This window comes from Astatotilapia calliptera, chromosome 16 (assembly GCF_900246225.1).
Source record: "Astatotilapia calliptera chromosome 16, fAstCal1.2, whole genome shotgun sequence".
NCBI classification, from domain to species: Eukaryota; Metazoa; Chordata; class Actinopteri; order Cichliformes; family Cichlidae; genus Astatotilapia; species Astatotilapia calliptera.
Window position 1 is genome coordinate 26,449,570 of NC_039317.1, and position 13,759 is coordinate 26,463,328.

Here is a 13,759-nt window from a genome sequence, read left to right on the forward strand (position 1 = left end):
CCGGAAGTCCACTATCAACTCCTTTGTCTTTGCGACGTTGAGGGTGAGATGGTTGTCTTGACACCAGTGGGTCAGGGCGCTGGTGATAAGACATTAAAAACCAACATTAAAACCACTGATGGAAAAATCAGGGGGTCAGCATCCAGGAATATCTGAAGGTTTTCATGTCAGTCCCTAGTTGTTGGGATATTTGGCTCAAAGTTGGGGATGATCCAACATTCCCACATTATTCTGAGTTTGGCCCCATTGTTTTTTTTACCCCCCAGGGGCAAAAATAGAAATTTTATGTCAAATCTCAAATAATAAAAATCATGGCACACTATCTTGATCTTCCTCCATAAATAAAGGGGTTTTTTTCTAGTTCTAAATGGGCATCTACAGGTGATGATGCACTGATGGAGGATTGCGCCACATATAGTTAAAGCAACGAATCTGTTTTACCTAAAGGTAATTTTTTAAAACCAGTTGTATAAATTGTAAAATGATTCATGAATAATAAAATTACCTAAAGATAAGCTGCATGTAAAGAAATGGCATCCACAGTATCTGATGTGTGTGTGTATTACATTGCAGAGTTATTACAGTCCTGGTGATTTTCTTTTGAGTCTAAAACCTTTTTGGGGGTGCCTAATGTGTTGTTTTTTCTGGGGGTTTTTTGAGTGGGAGTTTTTTATGCAGGAAAATCCCTGCAAAGTAATCCTGGTCCAGATATCCTTCTGGATCCATGGACTCAATTCATGCATGGAGTGGAGGGAATTTTCTGCCTTCATGGAGGTATGCAGTCACAGGCTGATCTGGTTCCCTCAAGCCTCAACAGTTGTGTTGCTAAAAGAGAAGGACAAGCTTTTATAAAACTGTCAAGTCCTTTAAAAACAATTCCTCTTCATTTCTTTAAGGATATATTATATTTCACTTATTTGTCATTAACCTTTACAGGGCATTGTTTGGCCCATACAGTCCCTATAATTTACTGCTTTTTATGTTTGCAGCTCTGAGAAGTTATTTTAAGGCTTTATAGTTCCATTTGTTCCATGTGGGTCAACTGAGGGGATCCGTCTTTCATCCACTTGACCCTCTGCCCCTGTGATGGAAGTTGTTTTGTCTGGTAGCGGCCACGGTGCAGGGTGTGAATACTACCGACCAACAGCTGATTCCTAATTGCATTCGACCTCATAAGCAGTTGTATCTTAGAGCAAAGAGATGTTGTCCACCCTCAGAACAGCTGAGCCAAACAAAAATAATGTTTAGCAACTCTTTGCTTTCAGTCCCTCTTTTTCCTCTAAGAACTTGTTGACAAACCTGGCAGCAACAACCAAACCCCCCTCAGTCTTTTCATCAAATTAAATTATTTTTTTTTATTAAAAATCATTGTGTTTGGGAGTGTAACTTCCCAGAAAGCTACTTATTTCCTCAAAAGAACACTTTCTGCTCATTTATAGAGTCATAAATAATCCTTCTTTCTCTCATTCTGGGTCTTGCTGCAGCCCTTCAGTTCATCAACTGTCTGAAACAAACAGCTTTAGTTTCCCCCTCTTTAAACCAATTTTCTACTGATTAGCTGCCCCTCACAAACAAGAGGTTTGACCAGCAGGTGGATGGGACATATTTGTTTGAGATATTACGTAGAAAAAAACTAAGTATTAAAAAAGATGAGATTTAAGAGCTGAGCTTTTGGCTCACGTGGATTACTGCAGGTTTCATGCGAACATCCTGCAATGGAACAGCAGAAAGCACAACAGGTGCACTTTAAAGTATCACTGGCTAATAATTTTATATGAACAGCTGGTGAAACGATAACGTTGATTGATACTTGATGCTACGCTCGCTGCCTTTTGGAGCATTATTATTTACAGCCCGTCCAACAAGTTTGTACGAGAGGGAAACTGAGTCTTTACTGTAAAACGCAAATTTTGTGTGAATGAAACAGGCAGTATGTGTGCGTATGTGTGTGTCCTGGAGCCTGTTTATGATGTGAAGTCGTGTGCTTCAGAACACACCATTTCTCCCCAGCTGTGTGCTTTGTCTGATCATCCGTTTCTGCCTCACTAACCTCTTGTTCTCCTCTCTGCTGAGGCTCCTTACCCCGGGGCTATTTTTCTCCCATCCTCTCTCTAAGAGAATAAGGAATTCCAGTGGCAAAAGCAATCAGTGGGCTCCACTTCGAAGCAGTCCCCAGCTGAATTCACTGTCAGATTAAAAGTGATTTCTTCGCTCTCTTTTCTGCATCTTTTCTTCTACCCCCGGCCCCTCATGTGGCATCTCTTTTCTGCTCTACACCTCTCACTGGCTTTGCTTTCTTCTCTGCAAGAGCCCCCTCTTCTTCTCTGATGTTCCTTTTCTTGTGCCACCTTTTCTCCCGCCTCCTCTTTCCTGCTTTATGTTGCCCCTCAGACCTGTTTCTTCAGGGCCGGCCTGCCACTGTTAATTTTGGCCAGTGTACCATCTAACTTTAGAAACTGCGCTGTATGCATTTTGCTGTATGGAGTATCCTTTTTCACCTGACTTTTCAGATGGGATTTTCCCCCCCTCTTTCTTTTGTTCTAAGGAAGGCTGGAGGATTGTGTGTAAAAGTGCAACTACTAAAATAATCCATTATCTTTTCATTAGCAGAGGGGCACACAGACAGTGATGTATGCAGAGGAAAGACAGGGCTTCAAAGCAAAACAAATGCTGCTCCTTTATTATTGAAGCATATGCACTGAAGCTATCACACAGCAGTCTAAAGACACCTTACTTAAAGGCAAAGGAAACAAGTGTGAAGGAAAATTGGTTTAATTTGACACCACATTAACTGTGATGTTATATTTATGCTGTAGAACCTCAGGAGTTTTTTTAACCTGACACAGAGTGTGAAATCTAAACTGAAACATAAGAAGAATAATTTCGAAGACTGAAAGCAGGAACATTTGCACAAGCATTTTCTTTACTTGGTGAAAGTTCTTAACAAAGCCCAGAGAAAATTTATGGATGGAGTACGCAGAAACCTTGAGTTTAATACAACTGTAGATGTAGACTGTCCTTGGGCTGCTTCATTCTCATGTTCTTAGTGTTTTTCCCTTTATGCTGCATCTGTATCTCCTGTTTGTCTGTGTCGTTGTGCATTTGTGTGATGTTGAATAATTGGAAAACTGAGTTGCAAGCATAAACTATGTAAAATATATACCTTTAAGTACATATAGCCACTGTGATGTTACCCATCGATCTTGGACTCCACATTCACAAAGTTTTGGCTCGACCAAGTTGTTTCTTTATTTCTAAAAGTGACCATTTTGGATGAGAGAATGGAGTGCTAACTTACCAGCTGGCTTTATTAGACAGAGATACCTGCTGATTACTGCTCAGTCGATTCAAATCAGTTTATTTATATAGCATTTAAACATATAAGACATAAAAACACTGCACAGTAAGTAAAACAAACACAGGATGACAAATTGATGAAAAATTAATACAATTACAGGCTGAAAATAATACTACAAAATAAAATAAATAAAAAGGATTAATAAAAAAACAGTCAAAGTGGCCGTGCCCCTAATTAACAAACTTTAAACAGGTGAATTAAAGAATATTCTCCTCCATTCTTTGGTTTCTCATATAAACATGTTTAGTTTTGCTGTAAAGTTGGACTCTATGGGTTGTGGGTTTGGTGCATTTAACCGATGAAGATTTCTGAAAGCAAAGAAACTGAATGAAAACCTAGTTGCTGGTTTGCAACTGAGAAAATAGTTGACGTGTGCAAATAGTGAAGTAGACTGTAAGTAACCCTGAAAACCAGTCAGGTTAAAGGAATTACATGATGGAGATAGTTATCAACATGGTTTAAATGCTGTTTTGTTTCCAGTAAGAATTAAAAGCAACTACGTCCCAGGTCCTGGATTGTGACCATCTGAGGAGAAGTTAACTTCAGAGTTAGACTGTTTAAATTTGCTTCCTGTTTTTTGGTAGTGACTTTCTTTGGGCATTTTTTCCTCTTTTCTTTGCCTGTGTTTTTCTTTCTTTGTGATTGTGTGCCCCGTCTTCATTAGTTTTACCTGCGCCCAATCAGTTCTCTGATTGTTTCTCGGTCACTCTGTATTCTTAATTCTTCAACCTCCTTGTGGTTGTTCAACTGCTTCCGTTTTGTATCATGAAGTAAGTTTTGGGTTAAAGTCACTGATTGTTCCTGTTGCTCGCTTGATCCTGTGTCTTGATTTGGGCCCTTTAGTGAAAAACCATCATGACTGCTTATAAAAAAAAAAATCAATCTGGTCTGTTTGGCATTTTGCGTAACATCATGGACAATAATTTAACATTGTATTTAGTAAAATTTATTGAATTTGTTTATTTTACTGAAGGTAGAATAAAAAAGAGAGCACACCAAATTTGATCCTGCCCGTTAAAATTCTTGCTGGATTATATGCTGGACTTCCAGGTTGGTGATGAAAACACCACCTGCAAAAAACTGATATCCTTTAAAACCAACAATTAAATCACTGATGATGAATCATTTTTAGCACAAATTCAACAGACTATGTGAAGTGTGTTAAAAAGTAAAGCTACAGGTCCATTTCTCTTCTTAATTAGTATTTACAGATGTCAAACATCAAATGACGTATTTATGAAAATAGCTTAAACCCAATAACCATGTGAGGCATTTATTAAAATGCTCTCATATAGTCTGTATATAAAAGATAGATGCAGCCATGGTGAGGTCACCCATCGGCATGTGTTTGAAGCATCGAATTCATCTTTATAGCTGCCACTTTGGTTTCTAGAGCCAGACGTTGCTGTATTAGACGCAGAAAATAGACACATTAGAGTCTAATGTGTGTTACTTTTTGCACTGAGGGTAAGTATGGCACTGGGGGTGATTTGTAGGCAGATTCAGGTCCAGTACTTATTCATGTTTCAGGAGATGAGTTGAAATTGCTAGCAAGCTTCACTCCTCTTTCCTTTATTAGTGTCTTCCTGTTTTTGAAATAAGCTGCAACCCCTAATAATTCAATCTTGGTATGAGTTATACAGGTGACTTATTTACCCCCCCCCCCCCCCCCCCCCCCCAATTTAAGATATATCTGTTTTCAGTAACTTGTATGGATGAATATGTGATAGTGTTTGGTTTCAGTTTTTCTCAAGAACAGTCTGAGAAAATACACATTAAATGAGATTTCGAATGCAGTGTAGCCTCACTTTCATGGTCTGTCTCCAGGGAACACAGATCAAAGAAGACACAGCAAGCAGATTTAGACAGAAAAAGAGGAGATAGTTTATTTGAAATGTACAAAAGCTATATACACATGCACACGCACGCACACACACACACACACACACACATACCAAGCATAGTAAAAGTGGATGGTAGCATACACACAAACATTTAAAAGGCTACTTTCAGCAATTTCAGCAAACATAATAAAACAGAGGAATTTGCAGACCTAGTTTGCCCATCCTGTCCGAAAACAGGATTTCATTATCAAAGTCTGAGTCCTTTCCTGGACTCTGCAGTTCATTGAGAACCCAGGGGAGAGACAGGGTGCACTGACGGGGGTATGAATGTGTTAATTAGAGTTGGATCTCTACTGAGAACACACAGAGGTACTTGTATATTCTTTCAGAGAGTGCTCCTCATCAGATGCGCAGGGGTTCATGTGCCCTGATGGACTAACACTGATGCATATCCTTGTCCTTTTCAATCATTTACCCTTGTGAGATGGGACCATGGAGAATGAACGTCTCTGATCCAGAGGGCAAAGAAGGAAATCACATTTCACATCCTCACAATCTCAGATTATGACCAGAAAGCACTTCAGTTCTGTGGATCACAATGCCTAACAACCATGTGTTTAAACTAGGGCTGTCAAATATGTTCACTTTGTAAACTGCATTCAGTGAAATTTTATGACACACACACATGTTGGTAACACATTTCAAAACATTTCAGATGGTAAACATTTATTACATAACGACATGCTCCAGCAAACACAGCTTTTATTTCCTCTGCTGCAGGATGGTTAAGTGCATATATGAACTACAACGGCAGTTTATTTTTTTTCCAATACTGGCATTTATTAGGGAGCAGAGATACGCTGATATTTACTGGAACTTATTCGACTCCCAGACTCAAATACTCGAATGAGTGCACGCACATGTAGTAACATGCTAGCTTTACCTGACAACATCTGCACCGAACCTCATTTTTATTTTTTATTTTGTTTAAATTTTGGGATTTCTGTGGTTGTCTTTGGCTTGGCATGTTTCTCCTGTTTGTACAGCAGCGTCTAACCTTGCTGTACTACACATGCTTCTGTTATCCAGTTATTTTTCATAACTTATTTAACCTGTTTCCGTTGTTTAATGGTTGTCAGCAAACAGTTTCTACTGTGGCTACATTACTATGACCTCTGGGAGTATTAGTGTGTTATATATCCACCCAGATTCTGGTAAAGCCAAAGGAAAATATAGTTTAGCATAACCAACTGATTAAAAAAAAGAAAAGAAAATGATAGAAGAAAAAATAATTGAATGACTATTGAAAATCATGACCATCCCTGGTGTATAATTTGGCCTCAGGCTTTTTTAAAAATTTATTTGGTCACTGTGTCAAAGTAGTACTGCAGGCTAGACCCTGCCCCGCCTATTTGGTGCTATGGTAGCTCAACATGCCCTCCCATCTATGCGCATTCATGGATGTCAGCAACAGGAAGAGGCACTGAGCATGACACTGATGAAGTCAGACAAAGTATTAAAAGCAAGGAGCTGGGACTGGGGTGGGTTAAAAGCAACTTGCAGATGTGTTGAAAATGTAGAAGGTAGAGCTACTTAATCAGATCACCCTGTGTGAGGTTTGCCAGTTAGTTGTAGTAAAGAACCATAACATGGGCTGAAGAAACTGCTCCACGCTTCCATAATCAGTTTTTGCAACTGCCTATTATCGTTTAGTTAAGTCAATACAAAATGAATTTATCATTTATAAACTGTTTGACAGCTCTAGCTTAAACAGCAAGTGTGTAACATATCTTAGACCAGGTACCATACAGTATCATCTACAAACATAACAGTCTATCCACATATTGTGTCCATTTCCTGATAATTCGGTTTTTGTGTCATATTCAGATTCTCACACTTGATGACCTCATCAAGGCACTATGTGAACTGCTATCAGTGCACCACTTTTTAAAGGCCTATTACGCTGGCAAATACTGAATGGCAATTGTTCTTGATCTGTTTATATACCCTGGGCTATCATAGACTTGTAGCTAAAAAGTATGGCTTTTTAACAAATGGTAGAAAATGGTCCTTAACCGTATCTATATTTACTATTAACCTTTTAATGTAACATATAATCTGAAACAAATATTACAGGATAAGCATATTACTATGAACAGTGTAGAAAAAGTTTATGTAATGAGCAGTTTTGCATTGTACAATCAGTGCTTTCTTGTATAGTCTTTATATTCCTGATATTCATGGTAAGAATGGATGGATGATGAGGTGTTTGATTGCTCTCAGCTAATCATGTTGAGGAACTTGCTTTCCTCAGCCAGAGCTGTGAGCATAGAGTTCATGTCACCGATGGCCATGTTGCCAATCCCTGCCGGTACAGAAGCGAGGGTGACAGAGTTGCGGGGGGTGGTGAGACGTGAGGAACTCTGAGAGAGGCTCTGCAGAAGGCCTGGACTCAGGGTGCCCGACATTAGGCTTGAGTGGTCTCCGTCATCAAGCATGGTATCAAAGTCGATCTGGGCGTGCTCTGTGGCCCCAGATCCACTGGTGGAAGAATCCACTGTGCTGCTGGAGACCTGGTTGACGCCTGGTGAAGCCATGTTGGCTGCAGAAGTGTTGTTGCTGGAAGGAGCCTGACTGGCACATGGGGACATGGGAGCATCAAAGCTGACAGAAGGTGGCTCAAACACGTGAATCTGACCTGTGTAGAACACAGCGGAGTTTGGATTTTCTGAGTTGCTGTCATGGGCTACTGACCCACTGGGCCTCTTTGGGCTTGCCTCAGAGGTATCATTACCTTGACCGGGGCAAACATCCGATGACTTGAGCAATCGGCTCGGTTGTGTCATGCTAGACCCTCCGTGTGGTCTGGCAGTAGACCTGGGCTCTGTGGGAGGCCTGGGTTGTAACATTCCTCTGCCTCCATTTTGGACATTTTGCTGCTGTTGGGAGATAACGTAATTTTGCTGAGGATCCACTTGGCTGACATAAGAATAGACATCAGTCTGTGTCCTTGATCTGTAACTTTGGACCTCTTGATCTGCCATACTGTTGCGCGTAGGTCTCATGCTAGTGCTTCCAGATATAGAACTTGGGATTGCTTCTTGGCCAAACCCTTGCTGAGGACTCATTTGGTTACTAAAGTTCACACTGTTGCATTGTCTCTGTTGTGGATGCTGCTGTAGAGAGATGTTCATCAGCCTCTGGTTGCTGTGGTTTGCATACCCCTGCATAGATATATTCTGACTCATAGGCACAACTTGCTGGTTGTTGCTCAAGCCCTGACCTTGCGTCTGGAAGGACCCAAAGTTCTGCCTCTGCTGTACAACAGCTAGATTCCCCCTGAGAGGATGCTGCTGCTGTTTGGGAAGCTTGGCTGTGGTGTCCACTGTTCCTGAACTCACCTCATTCCACTGCACTGGCATGTTATTCTTGTTCATGTTTTCTGATGGTGCTGCAAAAGGCTGCTGAGCACCTCCCGGAACCATCTGGCAGGACTGCACATCCTGATTGGACTGAGCCATCATGGTATCCACCATGGCCATCCTCCTCTGCGCAAAAAATGATGCTGGTGGAGCCACGCCTGTCTGGTAGCCCTGAGTCTGACCGTGGGAATTATAGTCGGTTTGTCCCAAGTTGTGAGTAGAGGGGCCAGAATTCTGTGACCTGAGGTACTGTACCACATCGTCTGGAAGCACCATATCATCCTCTCCACCCTGCTCACCCCCAACCATCATTCCATCTACCGCCATGTTCTCCATGGCTACATTCTCAGAAATGCTTGGTGGTCTGGGGGCAAATGGGTAGCGTTGCAGGCTTCCATCAGAGCGAGTATAGCCCTGTGTAGCCAGTGTCTGGTGACGTTCTGCAGCTGGTGGAGCATTCATGGGGTTCATGCTGCTCATGCTGTTGTAGCGCTGGACCCTTGGAAGGGAGAGAGGGTCCAGTGTCGTACGACGCACTGGATCACTTGCACGGCGTGGCAGATTGGTGGGTACTTCGTGGGGCATCATGCTCTGCGTGCCATATCCAATATCACTGCACCGTCTTGGTACAGTTCCAGAGGGTGGTTGATGGAAGGGATGCGATGAGCCTTCTTGGGAGTCGCTGTAGAGTGCCATGCGAGTCCTTAGGCTCATTCGTTCCATGTTGGGAAGAGGAGTAGGTGGTGCTCCACCAATGGCAGCAGCATACTTTGCCTTTAGCCGATAATGTTGTGCTGGTGTAAGACTGAGAAGGCTTGGAAGGCCTGCTCCACCTCCTCCGCTGACACCGCCACCTCCGCAGTGGCTGGCCTCACTGGATCGACGAGACAGGTCAGTAGAGATTGGGTCATAGGAGTCAGCTGAACTGATATTGTTGTGGCGATTAGCGCCAAACTGGGATGTCCCACTGGAGCGACGGCTGGAATAGCACGGGGATATACCAGAGGAGCGCCGGCTTAGGGTGTAAGCAGAGCTGATGGTGCTGGTGGTGCTGTCACGGCGCTCGTTCAGCTGGTTCAATAGCGTCACTTCACATGACAACAGGTCATCCATGCGTTGGCCAGGGTACGAACCACTTAAGTTACTCATGTTGGAGTTCTCCAGCAGGGACCCTGGCAGATAAAAAGATTAGAATAAATATTATTATATTATAACATTATATATGCACATGAGTTTATAATTACAGAGGAAGCATTTCTCAGCATCGCTGTTTTTGGTCTTTATAGCTAGTGTCCACCTTCATAACAACTGTACAGGGACTGAAAGCTAGAGCACTGTCCGCTTTGTTACATGTACAGGGAGCTGTAGCTCCTAGCTGTCTGCAAGGCTTAACCTCACCTGATTAAACTCACCATCACTTTTGGAACAAATAATACGGCTGTTGTGTAGTTAACTGTACTGACAGACTGTCCAAGAAGTCTGTGCTCCAGTTTGGGTAGTAAAATTCTGGGATTTTACTGGAATGTACTGAGCATTTATTAGCAGGTTTCTGTATGACAGACAAGTTTTGGATGTTCCTTATTAGTGCTAGCATTAGCTTACTGCTCCGACCTTTAATTGAAATATGATCACTCATTTAAGAAAAAACTAAGCAGCACATATAACTAAAGCTTAGGCTTCAAGATGGGTATAAATGGTTCATTCCATCTCCATCTCCAACTTCACAGTCTATGACAGTACAGCCCAATATGAGGTGTTTCTTCAACATGTAGTCCTTACCAACTGCAGGTATGGGAGGCAGCTTCATGCTAATGCGTTGGCCCTGCAGCGGCTGTGGCGCAGAGTTAACCCAGGGGCAGGGGTCCCTCACCGTCTTCAGCCTTTCCTTCTTGATGTTTTCCAGCTTGATGGTGACTGCACCACCGTGACCCGTGGCTTTCCTCAACTGAAGCCCCATCCCAGCCTGCTGGCCCCCAGTGGGAACAGTGGAGTCAACCATGGGGCACTCGTCCTGTGCGCTGAGGTCCCCGAAGCTGCCCCCGCTGTGCACGGCCATCTCTACCCCACTGTCGTTGTTGTTGGCGCTGCTGAGAGGCGATGGCTCGCTGCTACATGACGAGTGGCCACCAGGACTGGACTGATACGTCTGGAGGAGGACAGACGAAAGTGTCATGAATCAAAATCCAAGAGGTTAGTAGATCATAGAAATATTCACTTTGCTGTTTGAGTAAATGAAAAAGAAAAGAAAATGATTAAAAAGTGAAATTTAAAAATGAATATAAATGAAAGAAAACTAAAACACAGCCTTGTGCCAAGCTAAAAAAAAAACCTATTAGATATTCTTCAGTATTAAATAATTACCACAGTTAAAAAATTCTGATTGTGATGGTGTTTTGTAATAACTAATGTAGCCCTATAGCTTCATACTCTTGTGAATTATAAAGGAGGTTTATTTATTTAAGAAAACAAGTGGATAATAGAAAAGTTCTGTGAGCAGCACACATGCTACACAAGTCCCTGCCTTTCAGTATTAATGTGACAATGACTTTTATCGTTGGTTGAATATTGAGCTCATAGATATAAAAATCCAGTGTAATGGCAGCGTAAGACTGTCTTACATGCAAAGGAGCAAGAAAATATATGAACATGGATTATCATGCACCATACATTTCCACCATACAGGAATTTGAAAAAAAAAAAAGACATTGAAACAGGCTGCGTGCTCACCTCAGTGAAGTCTGTCCATTAGCAGGGTTTCAAAGGAAAGAGAGAAGCAGGTTCAGACAACAAACAGAGAGTGAGTTTGAAAGGACGCATGCAGGTCCAGCAGGGAACCTCTCACTAACAATGTTAGTAAAAATGTAAGATAACTGTTGTTCCCCTGTTTTAAAGCTCACCCAGAGCCACTGTCTCGTGTAACCGATAAACAGGACTCACCATAGAGTTCTCTGTCTTAATAGACTTGACTTGTAGGCAATCTTCCCCTCCCCTAGAGGTGCTGTTGGCCTCCACCTTGCCATCTACGGCTCTTGCGCTGTGCTTGGAGTTTGCCTCGTTCTCCCCATTGCCTTTGGGTGGCTGTAGCCTTGGGGGAGCGTCACTTCGTTGTTTCTTGGTCACGTGAGCTTCGGGTCCATGGACCGTCTTGACGTGCTTCCTGAGAGAGCTTGGGTCCGTGTAGCGCTTGGTACAGCCCGGGATTTTACACACATATGGTTTCTGCCAAGATGGATTCAACATGATTTTTACTGTGGCAAATCTAAATCTTAGCTGACCTTTCCGGCTGCTCAGATGAGATCCATGTGTGAACTTACCTCATTGGAGTGTGTGCGGTTCTGGTGCTTCGCTCGGTCTGAGGCATTTGAGAAAGCCTTGTTGCAGCCTTCGTGCTCACATACATAGGGTTTCTCCCCAGTGTGGGACCTGAGATGGGTCTTGAGATTCTCCAGGCGGGAGTAAGCTTTAGAACAGCCCTCAAACTGCAGAGAGACAGACAATGGGACAGACGGACAATGAGATTGATGCTTGAGTGCTGTTGTTTTGTCTGCAGCTGGCCAGAGAAAAGAGCCGGAACACAACAACAAAAACAACACGAAAAAGCTCTTTTTGTTCCAGTTTTTAAATGTCATTTACTCTTGGACTCTTGCCCACCTACTGTGGTGTGCCACACAAAAGCAAAGCTCTGCTACACTTTTGGTAAAAAAAGGGCTATTACACAAAAAATCCAAACTAAGTGTGAGGTGTGGTAGAGCTCTTTGTCTGGTGCACTTTGTTGAGACAAAGAGAAGTCTGTGTTTAGCCTTTGTATTCACTTATACTGTACAAGCTATAATTTGGTATTCCTTCTGAGCAGTCATTGTGAGTGTAATTGGCTCTGAAATTAAAAGAGAATCAAATTAGAGCAGCCCAGAAAGGGGATGAAAAAGTCCGAAGACTCATCCTTAAAAAGAAAAGACTAAAGGGGAGTTAGGAGAAGATGCATGTGGGATTTGTGTGCAGAATATACAGCTTGGTCTTAATAAGGACCCATGGCCCCCTGCTTGTCTGCAAATTTTAATTACACACCCACACTGTCAATCAGCTTTCTTAACTTTATCCTTCACAAGTCATCTGTTTTAATACATTCATGAGAGGCCCAGAGTGAGCTTTGAAGCCAAGCAAACAGGCCCCTCAATTTGATCTTCACACAGCAAATGAAGGCTTCAATGAAAGCCCATGATTTATCAAACACGGGAAATATAGTGGTGGTACGCACAAAGAAAATCATATCAAGTTTTTTTGTAAGGGAGTTTTTTCCACAGGCGAAACTGACGCACTAAAGGGCTGACATTCTTTGACTGCTAAAGCGGCGGAATAAATTCCAACTTCAACTAGTTGGTTAACATGTTAACAAGAAGGTTAAAGGGCCTCTCCAGTGTTTTTACACAGATCAATGAACCAACTGTGAGAATTAAAGTCAGTGTGTATAACTAGTTGTATCATGTCTGCTGTGGCTCTGCAGGAACTTTAGTGAATCTGAGAGGAGATTTTGTGTCTGCCTTCTCATTGTTATGCACACACACATTGTTAAAAAGCATTTTTGCAGATCACACCTAGGTTTATGGTTTTGGAAACAAAGTTAATACATCATTGCTTAACAGGTGGGTGCCATAACCTATGCCATATATGTTATGAAAGGAATTCTTCTCCCCCCCTGTTGCCTTTTGCTGCTTATAGTGGATCGTTAGGTTTTCTCTGTATGTCTGTATTTCTCTGGATGTCACCAACTATGCCAAATAGCTTGCATTGCAATCCGAGCTGGAAAATGGTGCTGGCTGCATTATGGGAGATGATGGCTTGTGATACCAGTCAGCAAATTACCAAGAATACGAGGCGCTTACCGTGCACTTATGGGGCTTCTCCCCCGTGTGTCGCCTCATATGGACCACCAGCATGTACTGTGCCTTGAAGGGCTTTTGCTCCCGTGAACACTCCTCCCAGCGACACACAAACTCTTTCTTCTCACCGTGGATGTGGTCATTGTTGATATGCTGTACATACAGATTGATTCCAGTAAATTGTCACAGTTCTATGATACTTTTCCCTAAAGATGAAAATAACGTAACAAAATGCTAAAGAAGAGTCAGCAAATTCTT

General features: G+C 42.3%; 1 protein-coding gene across 2 annotated transcripts in view; it reads right to left on the reverse strand.

Annotated features, from left to right (window-relative positions):
* Positions 1-5,218: 5,218 nt before the first annotated feature.
* Positions 5,219-13,759, reverse strand: part of gli2a (GLI family zinc finger 2a) — an 82,664-nt gene continuing 74,123 nt past the window's right edge. The window contains exons 10-14 of one of the 2 annotated variants that reach the window (XM_026144175.1): positions 13,505-13,654; positions 11,939-12,103; positions 11,562-11,843; positions 10,404-10,770; positions 5,219-9,796 (exon numbers count right to left, since the gene is read on the reverse strand). In XM_026144175.1, the coding sequence (XP_025999960.1) occupies positions 7,482-9,796; positions 10,404-10,770; positions 11,562-11,843; positions 11,939-12,103; positions 13,505-13,654 (3,279 nt within the window). In that variant the 3' untranslated portion in view covers positions 5,219-7,481. The remainder of the gene's footprint in view (positions 9,797-10,403; positions 10,771-11,561; positions 11,844-11,938; positions 12,104-13,504; positions 13,655-13,759) is intronic. The other variant, XM_026144176.1, reaches the window with a different exon arrangement.